General features: G+C 41.3%; 1 protein-coding gene across 11 annotated transcripts in view; it reads right to left on the reverse strand.

The window, feature by feature from the left end:
- The window catches only part of PCNX1 (pecanex 1), an 87,008-nt gene extending 81,911 nt beyond the window's left edge, over positions 1-5,097 (reverse strand). For 6 of the 11 annotated variants that reach the window (XM_079309811.1, XM_079309810.1, XM_079309819.1 and 3 more), the window contains exon 1: positions 4,723-5,095. In XM_079309811.1, coding sequence (XP_079165937.1) covers positions 4,723-4,875 — 153 coding nt within the window. In that variant the 5' untranslated portion in view covers positions 4,876-5,095. Of the gene's footprint in view, positions 1-4,722 lie in introns of all 11 variants that reach the window. The other 5 variants (XM_079309813.1, XM_079309814.1, XM_079309809.1 and 2 more) reach the window with 3 other exon arrangements.
- Between the last annotated feature and the right edge of the window lie 18,214 nt (positions 5,098-23,311).

Genomic DNA, 23,311 nt, shown 5'->3' on the forward strand with positions numbered 1-23,311 from the left:
TTTTAATAATCAAAATAATTTCAAATACTAAAGCATTTTAATTGAACACAGCACACTAAAACCCTCAAGCTAGAGCTTGTTAGTAGACACCAGCTGGCCACACAGCAAAGGCAACAGCATTTCAGAGAACACCCCTTTTACTGCACATTTCTGGTCACTTGCATTAGCACCAAAAGAAAACATACTGCACAGCAGTCATCACAACAGAAGCTCTTGTACATATAAAGAGCTACAACAAACCATGTAAAAACTGTGTGCTTTTACTTATGGTCTGTTGAAAACTTCAGTTGCCTAATGACTGAACAAACCAAACTATTAGTAAACTCCTATCCGAAATTATTTCCCCAAGTCTAGCTAAGTAGTACTCTCAAATATGGGAGGCAGAGGGAAGTACGTAGATTTTCTACCACCTTTCCCACAAGTTACTTTACAAAGTAACTTGACTTTAAATATTTCAAGTCAGCTTATCAAAGCAAGATATACATATGGACAAAGGTAAAACACATGAATTCATAGTTAAGAAGAAGTCTCTTTTGAAACATCCTGGCTGTCAAAATAGCTCACTTGTATCACAACATGCCTTTTCTAAAAGAGTAGGTAGAAAAAGGTTTAAGCAATCCTAAATTCCAATAGTCAAAATAGAAAAGAAAGCTCCAGTCATTAGTTATAGCATTCAAATACTTCCATCCAAACTACAGAAATAGTATCTCGAATGTTTCCAGCACACATTTAACAGGAACCACAGGAAACTTCACTGATCACAGACTGTACAACATCCATATGAAGAAACCAACACTATATGGATCCTATCTAATTACCTAGCTTTAGCTAGGCCCAACACGTGTAATGAAAATTCAAGATTATTTTCAAAAAAGAAATACATTGCTATGAATGTTTTCAACAGCTAACAGCTAAGTTTTCAAAAGCAAACCAGATTGCAAATCTCAACATAAAGGTGCTAACAAATAAACATTAAGAAGTGAGTCATCTTGTAAAAAGACTTAAAAGTACAAGCATTTTGAACCCAGTATTTTATAGAAAAAGTTTTAGTGGAAAAGAAGAAAGATTGGGAAACAATAGACATAGTTTTGTCCTCAATTCTTGTTTATGGACAAACAGAGCACTTAAGAACTGCCATTATCTGGAAGAAAGTTCAGTTACAAGTTATCTAATTTTTCACCAAAACCTCAAAGCATACAACCGAAACTTGAGTAGTCAAGAAACTACAAGTGTCTTAGAACATTATGGCATACCAGGGATTGCTATCACAGATTGAATTTCAATTATTTAAAATCTTAGTTTAAGAAGCAGAACATATTTCAGAAACTTCAGTGGAAAAAACTTTCACGTGAAGCTACATTTATATGACCTATTTCTATAACTATGTACACAAGTCAGGAAATTAAGTGAACTGTTGTCTAAACGAGCTCAACTTTGACAGACAAGTTCTGTAGGTATATATGAGCCCATCACCCCAAGCAAGGTACAGTCCTGGCTCCTCTTCAGTCACTGGCAAAATTTCACAAGTGCCAGAGCCAAGACTTCACCCCCTCACGCACACGTGGTGGGGCTGAAACAGCATTCCGACTAGGGGAAGTGCTTTGGCAGCCTCCTCTCTTTCCCCTCCCCCCTGCAACACTGATGCATAACGTTGGCTCTGCATTCAGGGTATTTTTTTATTTTTTTCAACTCTACCACTAGATTTCACAAAGTGATTGGACAGCTTCCCCATATAGCAAGCACATTTTCTTCTCCCAATTTCAATTTTGCATTAGAGTAAAACCAGAGATCAGCTCTTACAACAGAAAGGCACATCAAGAAGCACAGTTGAGTCTGTTACTGGACACAAATATGCAAACAGGATACACTTAACTAGTCCAGAAATCAGAATTTATGTGTACTGCCAAGCCACAAATTCAAGAACACAGATTCAAGCAGCTTCCCTAAAGCAGGCATATCTTACTCTAGACCCCAGCTCCTTCATTATCTACATATTTATTTTTGTCACACTTACAAAAAGTGCATTTTAAGTGTATAAATATACACGAAAAAGTATCCAGCTTGGGAAAATAGGTACATTTAGGTATACATCTGTCATCTTCACAAAGGGTACCACACTCACTTGCACATGCTTAAGCTCAGAAGGCAGATGAGGTACCAAGAAAGGAAAGGTGGTTATTGAATCCTAACGCTAATCCCTTCAGTAGGTTTGTACCACACATTAAATCCATCAACCCTAACAACATGGGCATTCACATACAAAGGAACACACAGATTTATGGCATTACTTGCTCACCACAACCATTACTAGATTCCATTCTGAAAATACCAGATCAACAAAACAAATGCACAGAAAAAAAGAGTAGCAATGTTGGGGGCATTAAACCAAGTCTTAAAGCAGAAAGTGCACCTAAATTACCATATCCTAGTATGTTCTATTCCTATTGGAGGTTAAATAACATTTGGGGGGAAAAAGTTATCAGCCTACTATTAAACACATTCAGCCTTCAGAGCCAGCTACAAGCAAAGTTCTTAGGGAATACTTTTGTCTTTGTTGCTACAAAACAACTTAGAAATAACTACAGTTATTGGTGATCCAATGCATAAAAGCAATGATATGATCTTGTAATTCTTTACACGGGGAAGCTTTTTAAGCAATATAAAACCTGTTAGCAGTCTACATCTTTCTATATACCTTGATTTTTCAAACATACAGGGTTGTCTGCCAGCAACAAGTCACTTGAAGCTAGCTTAGAAACTCCCTCCTACACACCAAAGAGCCATGCTCAGAATTCAGATTACAATTACCTAAGACTTTTAAAGCAAGTTCTGCTTATTTATGTACGTCCTACAGCAATGCAACACTTACTGCTTTTTATTCTGAAAAAGAGCTTAAGAGATGCTAAAGAGCTACAATGACCAACACAGTTCTGCCTGTTTAGTTTATGTCTAGACAACACTTAAACTGTAGAGGGTGGAAAGAGGGAAAACAGCCAAATATGATTCAATCTTCTTTAACTTGTGACTAATCTCCCTACTTATTCTCAGGGAAGTTGGCACTTGTTGCATCTTTAGCTTGTCCAGAGCTATGAAGCAAGAGAATTTCTCTGACCTCAACAAAACCCAAAGCAGCTTGCTGCTGTCTTTTCCCTTTACACAGGAAAAATTGTTTAAGCAACACTGAAGTTTACCCCATTATATGAGTAACTGAAGCTTACCTACTGCTTTAAGAGCAGCAGGAGACTCAAATGCTGGCCCAGATTTACCATTTGTCAAAAAACCTATGTGCAATATAGATCAGTCCCCTTTCAAAGGTCTCCTGTGCATGCAGGATATAAGCTGTTCCTACAGATGTGTTCAGCTTTTGCAAAAAGACAGTACTAATTAAATAGACTCTTTTGTCAAAGCAGACAAGCAGTACTTTTATTTTTTAAAAATTGTAAAAATATATTTGAAACCAAAAGGTGTCTCTTCTTCCCATATTCTGCAGAACTTTCAATAGATACAGATTTACAGTTCTTCTACAAAGTATCTGCTTAGTTAGAAGTTTTATCTAGCTGTTCTCACATAACTTCAGCTTTAAGCATTTAGTCTCAGCCTGTAGTTGCCCCACCAGCAGCCCAGAAGTGTTCAAACAAAGTGTTAGAGCTGCCTCTTTCAAGACACTATAACATGAATCAAAAACCATAGAGTTGTAACCTCCTTTTCCACATTAGCCATTTCTTAGCATGAAGTGTCTCATACTGCAACCCTACCAACTGCTTTTAAACAAAGCAAATGCCTGACTTTGCATATGATTTTATCTCCAACATTTCATTCACTAACTAAATTTTCACAAGGCAGCTTCTACTTTAGGCTGTCACAGCATCTGGCAATCTTGCAAATGTTCTACCTCATGCACAAAACTGGTCAAAACACACTATTACGACCACACTTTTCTACTGAAAAACGCAAAGTAAACTATTAGCATTTCCTAAGTTAAACACAGCTTACACAAGGAAAAAAACTACTGGTCAACAGGAAACCGCCCCCTTTTCTTGTAACTGATCACAACTCTCCTCTATGCGTTCCCAAGTCCAAATGTCAAGAAAGTTTCTAGGTTTAAAGGTTAGTTTTTTAACAGCTTTGATTGAAGTATCAGTTACAAAGATATATAGGTCAGGAGTTCTCACAAACCAAGTACACCGAAATCTGGACACCATCAAAAACGCCAGACTAACTTCTCCTCGATAAAACACAATGCAGATACACTGCCAGCCAGCACGCCACGCTACATCCAAATAAAACTTCTAGGTTATGGAACCACATCCCTCCACTAGACTCAAAAGTCAGAAACACAGGCTGAATGTGACAGCTCCCGTAGAAACTGCTTTTTATTGACCTACCAGGAGACCAGCAGCAGAAGCTGCCAGAGATATTTCAAATTTTGAAGGAAAGTAAACAGAAAAACGAAGGCAAAGTGCCAGCGCCTATAGCCCCGCCGCGCCCCGATGGCGCCCACCGCCAGGTTCCCGGCAGCAGCTCGGTGCCCCCAAACGCCGCAGCCCGATGGCGGGTCCGGCCCGCTCCCGGCGGAGGGGGCGCGCCCGCGGGGCCCGGGGCCGCTCCGGGGCCGCGCCGCGGGCAGGGGGCGCGCGCGCGGCGGCCCCTCCCGGCCCTCCCCCCCCGCTCCGGGCCCGCCAGGCCCGGCCGACCCCCGGCACAGGCCGGGACCGCGCTCACCATGTACAGGGTGAAGGGGAAGCCGAGCAGGAAGAGCCACAGGTAGAGGTGCAGCGCGTTGACCCCCGCGCCCTGGTGCGGGTCCTGGTACCAGCCGCCGCTCAGCGCCGCCCACACGCCCTGGCGCAGGATCTGCAGCACCTGGGAGCCCATGGCGGCCCCGCTCCGCCGCGCCGGCCCCGCTCTATCCGCCCTGCGAGCCCGGGCAGAGCCGCGCACCGCCCGCGCTCCGCGACAGCCGCAACCGCCGCCGCCGCCGCCCCAGCAACGCCGCCGCCATCTTATGTCCGGGCCCGGGCCGCCCGCCCGCCCCCGCGCCGCCGACGGACCGGCGGCCCTTGCGGCAGGGGACGCGCGCCGCCGCCGCCGCCGGGGGGCAGCGCTGCGCCTGCGCGCGGCCGGCCCGCAGCCCCGCCCCCGCCTGCCCCGCGCAGCGCCCCCTGGCGGCCCCGAGCGCTGGTCCCGCCCCCGGCGGAGCGCGGGGCTCCCGCCCTTTGAGCGTGCTGTGGAACGGGGAGCCTCAACCTTGGGAGAGGGGTTTTGAGTCGGAGAATTACGAAATCAATTCGGTTAGAAAACACTCTGGGATCACGACTACAAGGTATGACCGAACACCATCATATCAACCACACCAACCTTCCTTCTCCTTTCCCTGGGCCTGACTTGAGCAAAGTGCTGCATCCTCTCCTTGCAGCACGGCAGGAAGACTTTTGTCCAGCATACACTTTTATTAGGCTCCAAACTCAGAGCAAGATAATAACCTCACCATTTATTGGGCCCCCACCCCTTTACTCTGAATACATAGTGTTACCAAAACCCTGGCCCACCACAGGATTTGTTGTGGGATGCAACTCCTAAAGAGGCAGAACTATTAGAGTTTACAGAGAGAAAACAACACAGCACACCATGGGTACACCATGAGTCTCTCACAGATGTACATTTTGACTTCCACATTTGCCTATCTTTATAGGTCACCAGTTCTCATCAAATGATGACTTTTCAAGCTTTCTCCTTAGATATGCACATCCCGAAAGTCACATGTTATTTAGAAAGGGACAGATTAGGTAGGAGTTTAGACAGTGCTCTCAAGAAAGGATGATAGGAGTCCATCCTACAAACACTATGGGCTCCAAAAAGATGAGGGGACTGGAACATCTCTCAAGGTAAGGCTGAGGGCACTGGGCCTGCTCAGCCTTGAGAAGAGATGACTGAAGAGGGGACTTCAGCATTGTCCATAAGTACCTGGAGAGTGTCAGAGAAAGGAGCCAGGCTCTTCTCTGAGGTGCCAAGAAATAGGACAAGAGGCAACAGGCAGAAATGCACAGGAAGTTCCAGTGGAACATGAGGAAGAACTTTACTGTGCAGGTCACAACACACTGGAACAGGTTGTCCAGAGAGGTGGCAGAGTCTCTCTAATAGGCAATATTCAAGATATGTCTGGATGCAATCCTATGCTGTGTGCTCCAGGAGGTCCCTGATTGAGCAGGGAGGTTGGACCAGATGATCCACTGTGGGGGTCCCTTCCAACCTGACCCATTCTGTGACTCTGGGTCACCACTGCAGGAAAACTGCAGGAATGAAATAACCCAAGCACTCAGCCATGACTCATGATGAGCATGCATTTAGGCTGGTATTTTCAAGAGGCTGCATTAATTCCTCAGTCTCTGCTGTCTCCCTGACAGTTAGTGAGCCAATGGCAGCATTTGGTTATTCTTGGAAAACCAGAAGACAGAAGTTACTGACTCAAAGCAAATGTATTTCATCTATTTTTTGTTTCCCCAGTGACAAACTAAGGAGAAGGGATGGTCACAAAGCCTCAACAACTGGCTTTCTCGCCAGTATAAAAAAAAAACCACAACCTTTTTCAGATAGTGCATTTCCAAATACAAAACTGAGAGCCGTATTTTACAAAAGAGCATTTTTCACCCTATCAAACAGGATTGAGATATTAAAGGAAATAAAGATGGGGGAAGGGAAAAAGCCAACAGTGAAAAACTACAGAGGATTATCATGGATGAGGAAGGGGAATTCCCTTTATCCTTCTGCATTAAAGCCAAGCATGATGAGCCTCACCAGTTATGGTATGCTCAGGAAAAAACAAAACAAAACAAAAATACAACCTGTTTCAACAGCAGTATTTGCCAAAAATACCACTAAAAACTAAAATTATAAATTTAGTTGTAAAAATATGAACTTGTTAGATTGTGTTATCCATACATATACTTTGATGCTGTGATGATCAGGATTATGAAGTGTTAGTTCTTTCTGCAGCTGTTGTATGAATGTTACATAAAAGCTGTTCACCTTCACAAACAGAGGCAGCAGGGATAACATTAATGAATTACATATCTGAAGGCCACAGTAAATGCTTTAAAAATGTTTGAGCTGCTGTTTAGGAGCCTTTGATTAAATCTGGACAGATCAGCCTCAGTATCCTAGTAATGATTCATATTAAGCAGTGCCTCTCTGTAAGAGGCTGAATGCTGTGGAAGATTCTAGCTGCTCCCCAAGCCCCACACCTAGAATTTGTTGGACCACTGGGCCAGCCATGATTTTGTAAAGGCTTGGGGGTATTGCATGGGGGGACAGGGGTGTGGAAATTAACAGCAAAAAATAAACAGAGGAAAAAAAAACATAATACATGTATATATATATATATATATATACATATATATATATATATATATATGCTTATATGAAATACAAGTAAAATTCCAGACTCAGCTCTGATCCAAACCAGCATAACCTAGTTTCACACAGATAGCCCTGCTCAAGTGCATGTCATCATGAGAGGAGCTAGTCTGCATCCAGTAAAATAAGGATGAGATTATCACATGCTTGAGAGGACAATTAAAATTTTATTGCTTAGCTACTTAAATACAGACAGACTGAAAGCATTAGGACACCAGTGGGGAAAAGAATATTTTTGAATCCATCATGCCCAAAGGTAAAATTGATAACAAGACCGGTTGTAGGCATCATTAACAAAGCAAGAAAAACAAATTATTAGCTTTCATGGGGAAACAAAGAATCAACACATAGATAGAAAGTAACAGCAGTAGATTCAATCTGTACATGCCAATGAATAAGGAGTTTATCATCTGCACAATACTTCAGCCTTACAGTTTTTCTTGAAGATGGGTACAAGAAAAATAGTTTGCTCTAGAAAAAACAGAGCATGACAATTTATTAGATAAAATATTTAAGACAGTGTGCATTAAATCAAGTGATTGGAGACCAACCAATGTGTGTCATTGCAAGAAGGAGAAGTTAAAAAAACAGTAATAAAACACTGAAACTTGTCACAAAAGTGCTTCAATACATTGCTGTTTCTAAGAATAATATTGTAGCATGCTTTGCACCATTAGAAGTACATTAGTCTTCCATCTTCTCATTCAGGGAAATGAGAAGTTCCACACTTTCCCTCCAGACATCATTCACAGGATATCCAAAATAATAATTTTTAAATGAATTATCAAGAGAATCACCAAGTTTCATGAGAACATGACTCATAATTAGGACAAGAGGTAAAACAGAAAGTTGAAAAGAATATTTTGCCTAAAATGGACAAAACTTATTATGTGCAGAAAAAGAGCTTATGATTTGGAAATTTTTGTTACAGCAAATCATCACTGTATGATACCAAACTGTGAGCAGCTAATAAAAGAGTCAGCAGAAAACAAGAAAAGCACCAATTTATTCACTTTACAGGTATGAGGGTTAGCACTTCTCTGTTGCTGGATAAAGTATTTGTTCTGAGATGAAGACACAAACTAGGACTTGTGCCTCACTACCAACTTTTATATATGTCATCCAATTGATCCCTTGACCTGGGATCTGTAGTTATGCAGCAGCCTTTCAACCCAGATTTTTGCATCCTGCTGACACAGACTACTCCTCCACAGACACTGCATCCTATGTGAATTGCATACAGTGTCCAAAGCAGTAACTTTGGCTAAAAAAAAAAAAAAACCACCTCACACAAGAAAGAGACCAAATTAAATTGTATATAATTGATCAGACTAGGAGAACAGTGCACCTACTTTTTGCTCTTCTGAAGAAATAGTAGTAAAATGTATACTTACTACCAAGGAATTAAACCTCTGTGTAATTTTATGTCTTATTTTTTCCCATACCAGTCTTTATAATTGCAACCAAGTTAGAAAATATTTTATCCTAATTGGAAACATTGCCATAAAGCACAGTGATGTGTTTTATTCTCACATCCTATATGATAACTAAGAAGCAAACTTATTTCCAAGTGTGAAAAAAACCAGAAAGTCATTCTACAATAATATTTGCTAGCCTAGTTTCACTGTAAGATACCTAATTTTTTTTATAAAGCCTGTCAGGAAGTTGTTCTAGATTAACTTTTAATTACAGCAGAGTGGTTTATAGCAACTACAGGACTCTACTTAACATGCTGCCGTGACATCAGCAGCTGACAACAGCCTATCTACTATTTGCACAGGTTTTAAACAAACTTCTAAGCATGAACCAGATCCTATCACTGACCTCACTTCAGTTCTAGAAGTCACACCAGATTCAGCCTTGCACATTAAGGAATTGCTATGAAATAACTTCACAAAACCTAGCCCTGCATATTACTCTGACTCCCAACTAGAGCACAGCCTTTAGAAACAACATGAAAAAAGTGCCTATTCTTTAGAGTTTTAGTACAGAGCAGAAAGGGCTTTACTAACAGGAAGGTTCCATAGCAGGAGTCATCCTCTCCGTGCTGTGCTGGCAAACTTACCACAGCCATCACATAGAGCAGCCCCAGCTATATAGGAGGCTCCTCTCCACGCCCACTTTTATTGCAGGGCCACACCACCAATCACACTCCCAAATCCACCTTGTGCTTTCAGGATACACCCTTCCCAGCACCTTGTAGGACAGGCTAAACTATTCCCTCTCACTGAGGGAGACGATCATTCTTACCCTCACAATAGAAGAAAGGGGGGGAAAATGGTTCAGATTTGGTTTAGGTTTTGTAAAAATATTTTTCAACTATCACTGTGACTAATGCAGCTCTTCATATTACCTCACAGTGCTACTGTGGAGGAGATAATTCACTGGGCGGAGGATGCTAATTACTCATCTGCAAACAGCTGAACTGTGGAGTCCACAATCCCACTAATCCTGCCCTTGCAGTTTATCTCAGCTGCCTACTGCATCTCTTGAGTACGTAAGCTCTATTTGTACACTGTCTGAGCTCTGTGGTTTTCTCAAGACAAAATACAAAGACCAAAGCAAGAGTCTTTCCGAATAAGAGCACTTACATAAGTTTCTTATTATCAGGGAGTGCTGAAAGGGGAATGCTGTTTAAAATAGATCCACCCAGACAAAGAAGTCTCGTGACAGCTAATAAAAACAAATTCTCACCAACTCGTTGATAGCAGCTTTCTGTAAGTTGCCACTCAAACAATAGTATTTTCAATTCCGTTCCTTTTATTTCATGTTAGAATTTGTATTTATGCATCCTTCTGCTCTACACTTTTAACAGCTATGTAGGCCACAGTCTCCCTATCCTAACTTCTTGAAGCTGCTTCAGCATGGTTGAAAAGTCAATCAGAATGGCTTAATAGTCCCATTGCTGCAGGAAGAGTAGAGTTTTACATAGATTTTCCTCTTAAAAATAGCTCTGTCAGTGCTTCTTAGAAGAAAATTGTAAGGGCATCATGCACTTTCACATTAAAGCACATTAAAGTTATGTGAATGTATCCATACAGAAATCACAACAAGAAGCATCATCAATGTCCCAGTGACCACAAGGTCTTTCTGAAAAAGAGGAATTTGCTTGCATTGCTGGTACATGAATTGCCTAAAAATGCCATGGAGATGAAACATAATAAACAAGGCTAAAATTAGAATATCCAAACACTCAGCTGACAGTATTTTAGCAGCATTTATACCACATTCTTTAAAGTACAGCACAGTGGTGCCTCTCTGTAAGGTTTTTTTCTCTGTTTCTACCAAACAATGACTTGTGATGTCACTGGGATAAATTGCAATTGAAGATCTTTGTTTGCAGTTAAGCTCTCTGTCTGAAGCACAAAGCTGCCAGAGTACGATAATGAGCCCCCAAGAGAATCTTCTCAGTTTTGAAGGATTTGTCTCTCTTATAGTTCTTAACCATTTTCAAAAAAAGTTCAGCCTTTTGAATTGCTCAGTCCCTGCCTAGGAAACAGTTCTGGTTTAAAGTACATTTCCAGAGGCAGAATTACAAAGTCTTAAATGCCTATCCATTTCAGAGGCAAAAATTAGGAACTCTGAGGAAGAAATATGGGCAAAGTTTGACAATACTGTTAAGACACTTGGCTTATCAACAGGGAACTGTGGAAATCTGTGGAATAACTAGTGACACTGCAAGGTGGCAGTGTTAAAGTGAATAAAAATCAGAATTTTATGCAATTGCATTTCTTACAAGGATTTGCTAGGGAAAATTAGTTGAGAGTCCTGCAAGTCTTAGCAGTTTCCCTAGAACTTTTCTGGATTTTAAGTTCATTTTGAATAATTAGAAAAGTAACTTCATATTTCTGTCTGATTTCAACTCTTTTGCTAACTGTGTATGTGAGACTCCTCACTGAATACAGCCTTGTCTGAAGTGGAACATGGCAGTGACTGTGTGCTTTAGTAGGAGGTGTGAAGAATAATTTTGACATTCAAGACTATTGGAAACAGTATGTAATTCATTGCCTTGAGATGGAATGTGGCCATAGTTAACAACCTGAATTTGAGAAAAGAACTGCAGAATCTCAGTTTTAAATCCCTTTTGGAAGGTAGCATCTCTAGTCATGCAGTGCTTCAGTGCCAATATAGGTCGGTCACAGAAGAAGCAGTGCTATTTTTTAAACAACCAAGGTTTAAATTCCCAGAGATGTTGCATGATTTATATTGGCAAGAAATCTCACCTGCCTCACAAGATCTGCCCATTCCTGTACTCTTCTTTCTGTTCTCTAGAGGTCTCCCAGATAAATACTGAGCAGGTCAGACCTGCTTAGTGTTGAAGAACAGATGAAATCATGCCCAGAGGTGTTGTGAATGCTCTTTTTTGTATTTGCTTGAATTGGCAGTGCCTGGAGTTATAGCTGACAGATTTCAGAATGTGAAAATTATTAATCGGGGGGGTGCCCTGAAATACTGCTACTTTATGGCAGGTCTAAAACAACTTGTGTTGCAGCAACCCTTTAAAGAGCTATTTAGAAAGAAAACCCATATGAGCTGTCCAGTAAGTAAAATTTGCTGTCCTAGACAATTGTTTCTTCTTCCCTAGGCCATGTTTTTTCTAAGCACAAGCTGAAGAAAGCTATCATCCTACAGTTGCATCACTTCATGAACTAAATGAAATCAAGTGTAAGTACAGCAGAATGATGGAAGCCTGAAGGAGGTGTGATAAGAGCTTTTTTAGAGAAGACATATGGCCTCTTAAGAAAGGGTCTTTGGCAGCCAGCTGGAGGTGGCACAAGTATCCATCGAGGAAACAGCAGCAGCACCAAAGGTCTCCTTCATGTGCTGGCTGAATAGATTTGTTATAGCCATTCAATGGGCAACTGGATTAGGCCTACCTCCAAAAATAGCCTTCCATGTTGAACTGATGTGGGAGGGAGCTCTTAGTGTAAGAGAAACCCATAGCTATAGAAAAAGACCTGCACACATTCCAACTTGTCTCTGCTTGCAGTCTCTGCCTTTAGCCAGCTCTCTGCTGTAACCCTGTAAGGCAATCCCTGTGAACAAAGAGCACATGTACATGTGTATATGGACCTGTGTGTTCATGCACGTGTTTAGATACACCACAGGTTCTCAGACAGCATTTTTCATGCAAACCTTCTTTCAGCTGCGTGACCAGATAGTCTTCAGCCTCTTCTCACATCAGACTGGGTTTCACTTTTTATATTTATCCCTGTGTCCATGAGGTCTGACATCAGAATTCTTTACTACACAAATAAAGCCTGATGATAGTCATCATGAGCAGAGTGTCATGATAGCACCAGATTGATTAGAGAACTGTGTGCAGCCAAGAAAAGTGGATTTAGAAATAGATTAACTCTTTGCAACTCAAAGAGTTATCTGTTAAGTGGCTGATACTAATGTTTATTGGATATAATTTTTTAATCTGGATGAAAGCAACCTGCAAAGAAGATATCCTTAATTGCTTTGTACACATGTTAAAGCTTTCACAAATAGAGTGATTTGCCCTGGGTCGTGATGTAAATCATCAGCAAATCCAGCATATAGTTCTCCCAAGTCCTGATCCATTAAACAAAGTTAGGTTTTACATGAACTTAACAACTGCAGAAACTGTTACAGCTTCTGCAAAGTCAGTCAGAGACAAGTGAGTTTTTTCTTGGTCCAGAGACAAGGATGAAACTAAGGCTGTTCTTTCTCCTATACCTATTAATCCCATGAGAGTGCTCCCTAGCTCACATCAGGAGCAGATAATGACCAGCACAAAAGTGGTGAAGTTCACAAATCAGAGAATTGCAGGTGGATGAATTCCAGCTCTCAGCCAGCCCAAAGAGTTTTCTAAAATCATTGCTCATTTGTCCATCCCTTCTGTGAGAAAAACTACAGGATACTCTCTGAGAAGGTGCAAGCCTTTGGAGAGTTTCTTCCTGATCTTTTGCTCAGAAATGAGGGAATTTACCCATTGTGGAACATCCTGTAAATCCCTCTTGGTAAATCCTTAGGAATTCTCAGGCATCTAGAGGTGCCTGCATTTCTCAACACTGCTTACACAGGTGCCTTGTGCAGCTGCTGTGTTCTTCACTCCAGAACACTGTCCATATTAATAGCACTAGTATTGGTACATTCTTTATTGGTCTGCAGCATAGAAAATTATATTCAATCCTTTGGGAAATGTTTGATGGATTAAGCAATGAAAAATGATCAGGGAGAAAACTATCAGAAAACAAAGGAATTAGTTGCAGGATGCTGATGATATATTGTATATTTCTGACCACATCTGCTAGGGAAACATATAATCTTCAATTTTCATAGGCCTTTCCAGAACAGTGGTGACTGCAAAATGGTCTGGAAACACTTTTCTGGAGGTAAACAATGGAAATGATCTAACATTAAAAATAACCCTAGAGGCAAAAAAATCAGAAACCACTTTGAAACAAAGGAAGGGTGGAGTAAGCAACCATTTTGGAGAGACTTATACTCTGTTTTGTGCTGCTTACAAAACACAGAAATGCCAGTGAAGGTTGTGTCAGAAATCTGTAAGCCATATACCTGTTAGCTGTTATGTACAGTGTTCTAAAAGTTATAGAAATTAAGGATCCTGTTACAAATTTACAGACGTTAAAATTAGTTTTGGAGCAATTTATCTTTTTGCCATTGTTTTGGCATGTGCTCTGACTTGAAAAGAGGAAGTTTTGTTGCAAAAAATATTTTAACCACAAGAAGATATTTTGCAGTAGAACAAGCGTTCCCAAGATTTAATTCACTATTGAGTGTTACATAAATAATGAGAAAAACAGTTTCACTGAGGTAACAACAGAATTAAGTACAGGTAGCTAGAGTAATTTGACTCTTAAACTGCATTTTGAATTTTTCACTGTTAGCTTGTAGTAATGCAACTAAGTGCTTTCTTGTAAATCTTTTAATGACATATGATGGAAAACAAGCAAACCATTTTAGAATTTTTTAAAGTCAAAGCTTCAGGTGTCATTTTTAAGCTCTAGATTGAAAAGCATCTTTATTCACAACTATTACTTCTACTGACATCAGGAAAACTGTGCATTTCTCTGCTTTTCTTTTAATGCAGGAAGTGTCTAGGATCTGAATCTTACAAGTAAACAGTTCAGAACTTATAATTATCCAGCTTTTCACTGGCCTCCCTTCTGTCTTACTTCTTAGAACTGATCTAAACAACATATACTTTCTCAAAAAGACTTCTGTGTGACTGGCAGGCCTGGTAGGAGCTTCTGTCAGATGCTATTCTCACTAACTAATTTCATCTCCTGGTTCTGTGTACCTTATCATATCACAAACTTTGAGACAAGTGCTTAAATTGTCAGATTAGCTCATAAATACACCAAAGAAATTATGAGGGACTGAGTTTAATGGAGTGATGGATGAATATCAGCTCCAGGCTAGAAATGTTTAGAAAGAGGAGGACTGATGCCTCCAGAAAATCCATCAAATTCAATTAGCTAGAGTGACCTTCAAGGAAATTCAGTGGGAAGTGGCTGCCTAGTCTGCATGTATGGCCTTGTGTAATCTTCAGGAAAAGGAGAGATTTCATTACTGAAATCTTGTCCTTTATAGTAGCACCTCATCTTTTCCCCACCAATGAGATAGCAATGGCCATTGTGTTTGTGACCCATTTTTCTTTCTAACACTCTTTGTACAATATAATGGATGGAACTGAGCTGAGAGTTAGTCAGTCTTTGAGTCTACAAGCCTGAACACCTTCCATATTCTCTGAATCCATCAGTAGCAGAGCTGAGGAAAAAGACAGAAGTCCTAGATGTGCATGTACAGTTAAAATTGAATTAAGACTATTCAAAGCTCAAGTGAAAGTTAGTTAACCTGCCTTTCATCCTGCAGTGTTTTTAAGAAAAAGAAACTATATAACATCCAAAATGCATGTCTTTCTTTCTTCTTTCTTTCCTCTCACTCCTACTTCACCCTCAGAATTTGTAATGGCACCCCTAAGATGCACAGAAGGTTAAAAGGGTTAAACTGGACAATAGGAAAGAACTGAAATCAACCCCAGTTTCTGAGCATAAAAGACCTTATTTGAGGTGAAGATGGAGAAAAATACAGTAAGAGTAGTGTGAAGCATGGACTATAAAAAGGGGTCTTCCAAGGTCAAAATGGGTATTATGGGGAGTCTGTGGATCTGAATCTTCCAGACTGCCTTATGGACCTAGATGAGGCTGGTGGTGTTATTTGTGATAAAATGAAGGTAAGGAGAGTTGATGCTTCTACTGAAGACAACTGTGACATGGTTTCTTATATATGCTAGGGGATTACTTGGTACAGTTCTATTTTCAGTGCTATACCTCTGGCTAGGCATACTGCTTGTGGAATGTAAGCAGGGCCTGGCAAATTCCCTCCTGGATGGTGCTAACACTTCACCAGATGAAGTGCTCATGAGCGGGATGACTCACACTGCCTCATTTCTTCACTATTACACAACTTGCTTTTTTCCCACAGTAAGGTTTTCTTCCACGTTTTTTTTTTTCTGTGATTTTTTCCCCCTTCAGTAAAAGCGCCTGCCTTTATCATTATTTCACCCTGAAATAAGCAAGGGAATTCAGTAATGCAACCTGGCAGGGTGTCAAAAGTCCATTTTCTCAAGAGGAACAGGAAAAAGGTAATAATGGTTTAAGGAACTGGAAAACAAATACGTCCTATGTAGACTACAATTGCTTCATCTAAGTGAACAAAAACAATGAGCTCTGAGCCCTGCGGAAGCAGCACAAGGCTCCAGCAGGGCCAAAAATAGCCCGGACGAGAATCCCCGCGTTTCTAAGCGCGGAGCAGCGGAGCCGCTGCAGGACCGCGGGTTCCCGGCGCCCTCCGCAGGGCTCCGGCGGCTTCACCGCCACCGGGCCGGGCACAGCTTTAGGTCCTACCAGAAGTGGAGCAGGAATAGTTATGGTCGAGGAGTATACGTGCATATACGTGCAAAAAGTCCGACATTTATATACTAACCAGTCTTATTCTTACAGACTTTTAGCAGCATAATTTGAAGGGGAAACACGACACCACGAGAAAGAAGGAGGTATGTATGCTTCCTAAGCTAGTTATGTTAAATGCTATATTTTGAAAACTGCTCAGGTACCAATTAGACTCAGTGCCACTGACCAGTCTGTAGTCTGGGACTGAACTGTCTAGGCTCGCTACATGAATCACATTTTCCTTGTCCTACAAAACCTTCAGCTGTACATTGGACTGTACTGTGCCTTGATGGTGTGCAGGACCAAGGCCACTACTTAAGACCACCAATTTGAAAAAGAAAATAATGCAAAGAGATAACACAAATTAATTCTGGATTGTAAAGACAGAGTTCTTGACACGGTTTCAATGCTGTAACATGAAATCCCTGCTCAATGCATGTCTCTGGCTGTCTGTGGAGCTGATGCTGCCAGTACTGAGATAGCATCACAATAAAAGCATGATGTGTCTCTCTGCCCACACTTAACAGAAAGATCAAAACAGACCTAAGTCTATTTTCATGTAAGTATGAGGAAATCTCCTTCTAGTTGCCTTATGAAATATAGAATGCATACAGTATCATATCTGAGCTTAGTCACCAGGCATAGAGTAGACACTGTAAGGGGAAATCAAGACAGAAAATTTTCCAGTAGTCATCCATTTTTTAAAAGAGGCTCCTCTAACTAATTATGCTAAGGATTTAAACTGGGATTGTAAATAAAAGGAAACAGCAGGCAATGCCGCCTGTTATCTCAAGATGATGTGTCAAAAGACAATTACAATGAAGTCGGAGAGGAGAGAAGAGGAGAGGAGAAAGGAGAGAAGAAGGAGAGAAGAAGGAGAGGAGAGAAGAAGGAGAGGAGAGGAGAGGAGAGGAGAGGAGAGGAGAGGAGAGGAGAGGAGAGGAGAGGAGAGGAGAGGAGAGGAGAGGAGAGGAGAGGAGAGGAGAGGAGAGGAGAGGAGAGGAGAGGAGAGGAGAGGAGAGGAGAGGAGAGGAGAGGAGAGGAGAGGAGAGGAGAGGAGAGGAGAGGAGAGGAGAGGAGAGGAGAGGAGAGGAGAGGAGAGGAGAGGAGAGGAGAGGAGAGGAGAGGAGAGGAGAGGAGAGGAGAGGAGAGGAGAGGAGAGGAGAGGAGAGGAGAGGAGAGGAGAGGAGAGGAGAGGAGAGGACCTTATTGCAGGCTTCTAATATATAGAGGGGGTTCCAGGAGAGCTGCAGAGGATCGACTGACAAGAGCAAGTAGTGATAGGACAAGGGGTACTGGCTTTAAACTGACAAAGGGTCTAGATTATGTATTAGGAAGAATTTTGTAGTAGGAATTTACTTGGAAGGTGAGGGTGGTAAGACACTGAGACAGGTTGATCAAGAAAGCTGTGGCTGCCCAAATCTGGAAGTGCTCAGCACCAGGTTGGATGGGGCCCTGAGTCATCTAGTCTAGTGAAAGATGTCCCTACCATGGAGACAGGGGACAGGGGGGTTGGAATGAGGCAGGGGGGGTGGAACCAGATGATCTTTAAAGTCTCCTCCTACCCAAGCCATTATATAATTCTATGATAATTACTACTGCACTGACCAAGTTGATCTTATTTTGAGGTTGAGTTTTATTATTCAGAATAGTAAGTTAACTCAGTAAATACAAATTAGGGGGAAAAAGACATCAGCCTCAATCAACAAAAGGATTATGCTACTCGTAATGAAAAGGTTACCTATTCTATGGCCATAACTTTTAATGACAGATTTAGCAGAGTGATGATTTGGGTATGAGGCTATGATTTGCATATGAATGCTGTTATCTAATGGATGTTTTGTCTCTGTATGTTTAGAAATGAAGTTTGCATCTGTATGGTTTGAACTCAGATGCAGGATTCTTTATTTTTTGTGTTGTCTTTGGGAAGTGTACAAGGGTGGCTTTGGTGATCTGAAACCTGTCCCACAGTCTTTGTTTGACAAACTTAAAACCTAAACAAAATACCTTGTTTTCTTTCTTTGTTTTGTTGTTTCAAAACAAAATCTCACTTGCCCTGACAAACAAGGGAGACTTGGTCATTCCATGGGCAGAAAGCCTTGAATGGGAGACAAGGTGCCAGAGGCAGTACAGAGTGCTCTGAGTGTGTTCTGTACCATATACTGGCCATGACACTGCAGGGTAGTCTGCTGCTGCTGCTTTTTTTTCCACATGAAACATGAAAACAAAGATCAAGGGTATCAGCATCTATAAAGATTCCAGAAACCTGGAAAGTTTTCTGTAGCATCTTTGCTGAACTCTGGTGAGAGCATTTGCATTGCTCTAATCACAGTTCGGCAAATAAGTTAAATATTTGTTCCACACATTTGCAAAACTCTGGCACAATGTTGCCAGTGTGGCAGCATGGTTCTGATCTTCCCTAACAGGAGCAGCAACTCAATCTATGACTAATCAAACAAGAGCTGTATGTGTGGCTTGGATTGAAGTAATACCCAGTGTGCAAATGTTAATCATTACTAAGCCTAAGTTAACCATTATTTCTGTTAGGTGTATATCTTTTAGTGCTGACAGAAATCTCACTTGAAAGTGTTCCTTTGTTATATTTTTCTTAGAGGGATGCAGATGTATGAATGATTCATGTTGCATGTGAAATTATCCTGTGACCTATAATAATAGCCATTGCTATATTTTGTTATGAAACCAGATCCAAACTAAATTTAAAATCCAAGTCTGTCTGTAAAATCTACTGCAAGCTACCAGATTTTGGCCCAGAAATCCCACTCTGCAGTGTTTTTAGTCTTTTATTTTTCCAGGTCATCTGTTTTATGGAGAAAGAATATATAGCCATCTGGGAGATTAGCATATATATTTTATGAAGCAGAGAAGAGCTCTCTTTTTACTGACTCAGATGCTAAAGACCCAGATTTGCAGCCTGCCTCCTAGCTAAAACAGCACAGTTCATAAAGCTTCTGTTGCCAGTGGCTTACCCCTCTCCTCCTCTTCAAGAACTAACCTACACTAAAGTGATGTTGGCAAAGGAGTACTGTTATAAAGTGGGAAAAAGAAAAAAGCAGTCCAGCTTTACAGCCATATAGAGAGGCAATTTTTAATGATAGAAGAACCCTTTTGTCAGTAAAACTCACATTGTTTTAGTAGAAATTATCAGCAATTGATCAGACAAATCTGGCTACTGGAATGAAATTCATCTCCAGAGTGGTATATATGGCTATATCTGGGGGTACAAGCATCTGTGGTATCTCCTCTGAAATGAATAAAAGCCAAATGAGAGTGCTGGGTTAATTTAATATGCAATATAAATTACCACAGGATGTAAAAGGAGTGAGCTGCAATAGGATGTGCCAAGGGGCATCTCCTTAATATTTTATACTTTCTTACTGTTCTGGTAGAGGCGTGCTGTCATTGTAGCTATAGTTGGAATTACAGTCTGTTTCTGGTACTGTGGTGTAGTTGAACTGTGCCAGCAGTCTTTCCTTTTTTTCTGGACATTCCTCTCCCTTTTGTTTTTTAATACCATTCTGGATTTTCCCTTTACAGAACACAGATACTAGGAGCTTAGACTGCCAACATTTTGATATCCAGTATAGATTTAGAACTATGGACTGCCAAGTTTTAAGAACTAATAGTACTGCTAAGTCCAGTGGTAGTCTTCACAAGTCTCTAGAAAACACGGGACAAAAGCTGAGATCATAATCCTAAATTTGCATTAATAATGATACTGAATAAGCAGAATACTTTCCATTGCTTCTTAAAACAAAGACTGGGAATAGACTGGCCCTTTTGTTTATCCTCTAATAATTTGTTGGTACTTTTAAAATGTATATGCAAAAATGAGCTTGAATTAAAAGTTTTGGTTCAAAGTTCTCAGTTTGAAGAAAGTTTGAACCAAATTCAGAGTATCATCTGCATTTTGCAGGTTAGGTTTCTTCTTTTGAAATACATTATAACAAAATTCATGTCCAAACTTTAAGAAGTACAGAGTGTGTATTCAAGTACAGACTTTAAGAATGGGATCTGATATATCCAGAATCTAATTCCCATTATTCCCATTATTGCTAAATAATAATGGGAACAGATACAGTCTGATTAGGAAATGTATAAGAAGAAACTTTCAATGTAGCATTTGGACTACATGTTCATCAGAAAGGCATACACTATTTCAAAAATATTTCTGTATCTTGCCAATGCTAAAATGCCATCTTTCAAAGACTGCATGCTGGCAGCCTTTAATGTTCTTTTCATCTGCCTTTTGCCAGTTACTGGAATATGAATTTAAGATTTACTTAGAGTCCTATTTACCTTGATGTTAAGTTCAGCCTACCCCATCTGGTCAGATCTTTTCATCCAGAAACCAGTCTCTGACATGGGTGGTAAAAGATGCCAAGAGAAGTCTATGAGTAGGAAAATCCTATTATGGCTCTTCAGAGTATTTCCCTGGACACTCTCCCAGCTCCAGGCACAAGCAGCTTCCTGAGCCAGTCACACCACTTCTGTAGAAACAAACATATAATCATATAATCACAGGGAATAAAGAATAAAGAAAAAAAACCTAAATAAGGAAAAAAAAAAAAAGGAAAAAAAAAAGTGATGTACTGATATCAAGGCATTCCACAAGATGGCAGGGTTCTGTCTTGGCAGGTCACTACAGCAGGCAACCTGAGGCTCTACAGTAGCAAATTTTTTCCTATCATAGTTTTCTCCATCAGTAATATAACTCTCTACTTTAAAATTATTAGTGCTCTATAGCAGTGATCAAAATAGGTGGCAAATAACTGAAAGACAGGAGGCCTCTATTTTCTTCTGTCTCATATTTTTTTTTATATTACAACATTTAAAGCTCCATATTCACGTAAAGCATAATAATTTCTTACTGGGTGAATTGAAGAAATAATGTTTTTTTCTACATAAAATTAGGCAGAAAATTATGGCACACAATGGCAATTAATTAGGAACATTAACAGCAGTCCTTCCCATTCTATCTCAGTCATCCATTATTTAAACTCCCAAAACCATGAATACAGCTGTTTGTTACCCTTTGTCTTCATGATCAAGACAAGGTAATCTAAGGATGGGATGGTGCTGAAAAAGCCAGGTGGCTGTTCCTTTCACCTGTCCTGCTTCCTTGTGCTGGCTTTAGCATCTGTGTGTACAGTCCTCATGCAAGTCAGATCAACCTAAAAAGCTGATTGAAAACTAGCTGCTTTTACTCAGAGGCTTAGCTTTCAGCTAGATAAATGAGCTGAAATGACTCCACAGCCACAGAGTCACTACTATTGCAATCAGGAAAGCAGGTCAAGCATGCGACAAGGGGCAGGAAAGTCCCTTTCATCAACAGAATAGTATTGGATAAGCTTACACTAATTGTGAAAACACACCCTTAAGTAACAAAGGAATAGTGGAGAGGGTGCATCCTCAGTTCTGCCCTCCCTGACAAGAGGCAATGGAGAGAGAGGAGAAAACCTAAAGCTCAGTTCGTAGACAAGGACAATTGAAAACTTGTGCTGGAGCATGCCTGCATCTTGCATGTGTCACAGTGAAATGTTAGTTCTGATTTCAACCAGACATGTTTTGCTCTCTAATTGTAAAATAAGGATACTAATATATGAGCCCTTTCTAGACCATGTTTGTTTGGTTTCTGTGAGAAATAAAGACTCTGAAGTTTGGGGAAAAAGAGATAAAATAGATTAATTATAGATCCCAGTAGGGTTCTCTGCAAGAATTGTTACTAAGGTTCAGCTGAGTTGAGATGTATTCCCAGAGTAAATTCAAGTAAATTCAAATATCTTACAAACAATGAAGAGGATTTTGAATGAACTCAGAGTATGTAATTCATGCTTAAGATCATCTTCATTCTGTTACAAGCCCAAACCCTGGTGCTCCCTATCGAGGTGCTACAGCATAATGCTAATGCAAGGATAGATAAATAGACAAAGCCCCAACACGCACATTTAAAGAAATATTAGCAGCTATTCTGTACATAAATCAAACCAAAGGCTTCAGTTGGCAATAGAGAATTTTTTTAAAAATCTGTCTTGCAGAGAAGAATGTGTAATTGTACTTACTAAACACTAAAGAATAACTAAGATCCATATTTTATATACAAGTAGGAAGACATCAGGTGAGATCAGGGTGCTTGGGCTTCTCATTTGGCATCAGTGGGCTTTGTTATGGTGAAGCACGGACAAAGAATTTTAATTTCCAGTTTTGCAACTGAAACTCAAATGAGGATTAAAAAAAAAAAAAAAAAAAAGAACGGAGTGAAATGCACCATTGACAAGATCTGGTGTCTCCACAAGCTGTGAAAACGCTGGTAGCAGGAGGGAAAAGGAATTTGGGTTTTCAGGACCGAGCACCTACATGCTGATTTCAAGAGAGAGAAGTAAATTCTGTTAATTTTTAACAAAGGCATTCAGCAGGGATACACCCACGAAAACCTCATGCAGAAACCATCTAACACCCGCGCTTACGTTCGGTTATGGAAGAGCACGGTGTGACAGAAAGCCGAGCCTTTACGCGGTGTCCGGCGCCAGCCCGCGCTCCGGGCCCGGGCTGAGGGGCCGGCCCAGGTGCGCACCGCCTCCGCCCGCCGCCGGGTGGCGCCCGCCCGCTCCGCCCCGGGCCGGGCCGCCCCGCCCCTTTCCGCCCCCGGCCCGTGTCGTGCCCCTTTCCGCAGCCAATGAGAAGCGGCGGGGAAGGCGGAGCTCGGAGCGCGCGGCCCAATGGGCAGCGAGAGCTGATCAGGCGCGGGCCAATCGGGGGCGCACCGATGAGTGCGCGACTGCGGGACCGGGGGCCGGGCGGGGAGGGGGCGTGGCCAAGGGGGCGCGGGCCTCAATCAGGTGAGGGCGGTGCAGACGGGCGGCGGCGGCGGCCAATGGCGGCGCGGGGGCGGGGCCTGCCCTGTCCTCCCCTCGCACCGCCGAAGCTGCCAGAGA

Source organism: Erithacus rubecula (genome assembly GCF_903797595.1).
Source record: "Erithacus rubecula genome assembly, chromosome: 6".
NCBI lineage: Eukaryota > Metazoa > Chordata > Aves > Passeriformes > Muscicapidae > Erithacus > Erithacus rubecula.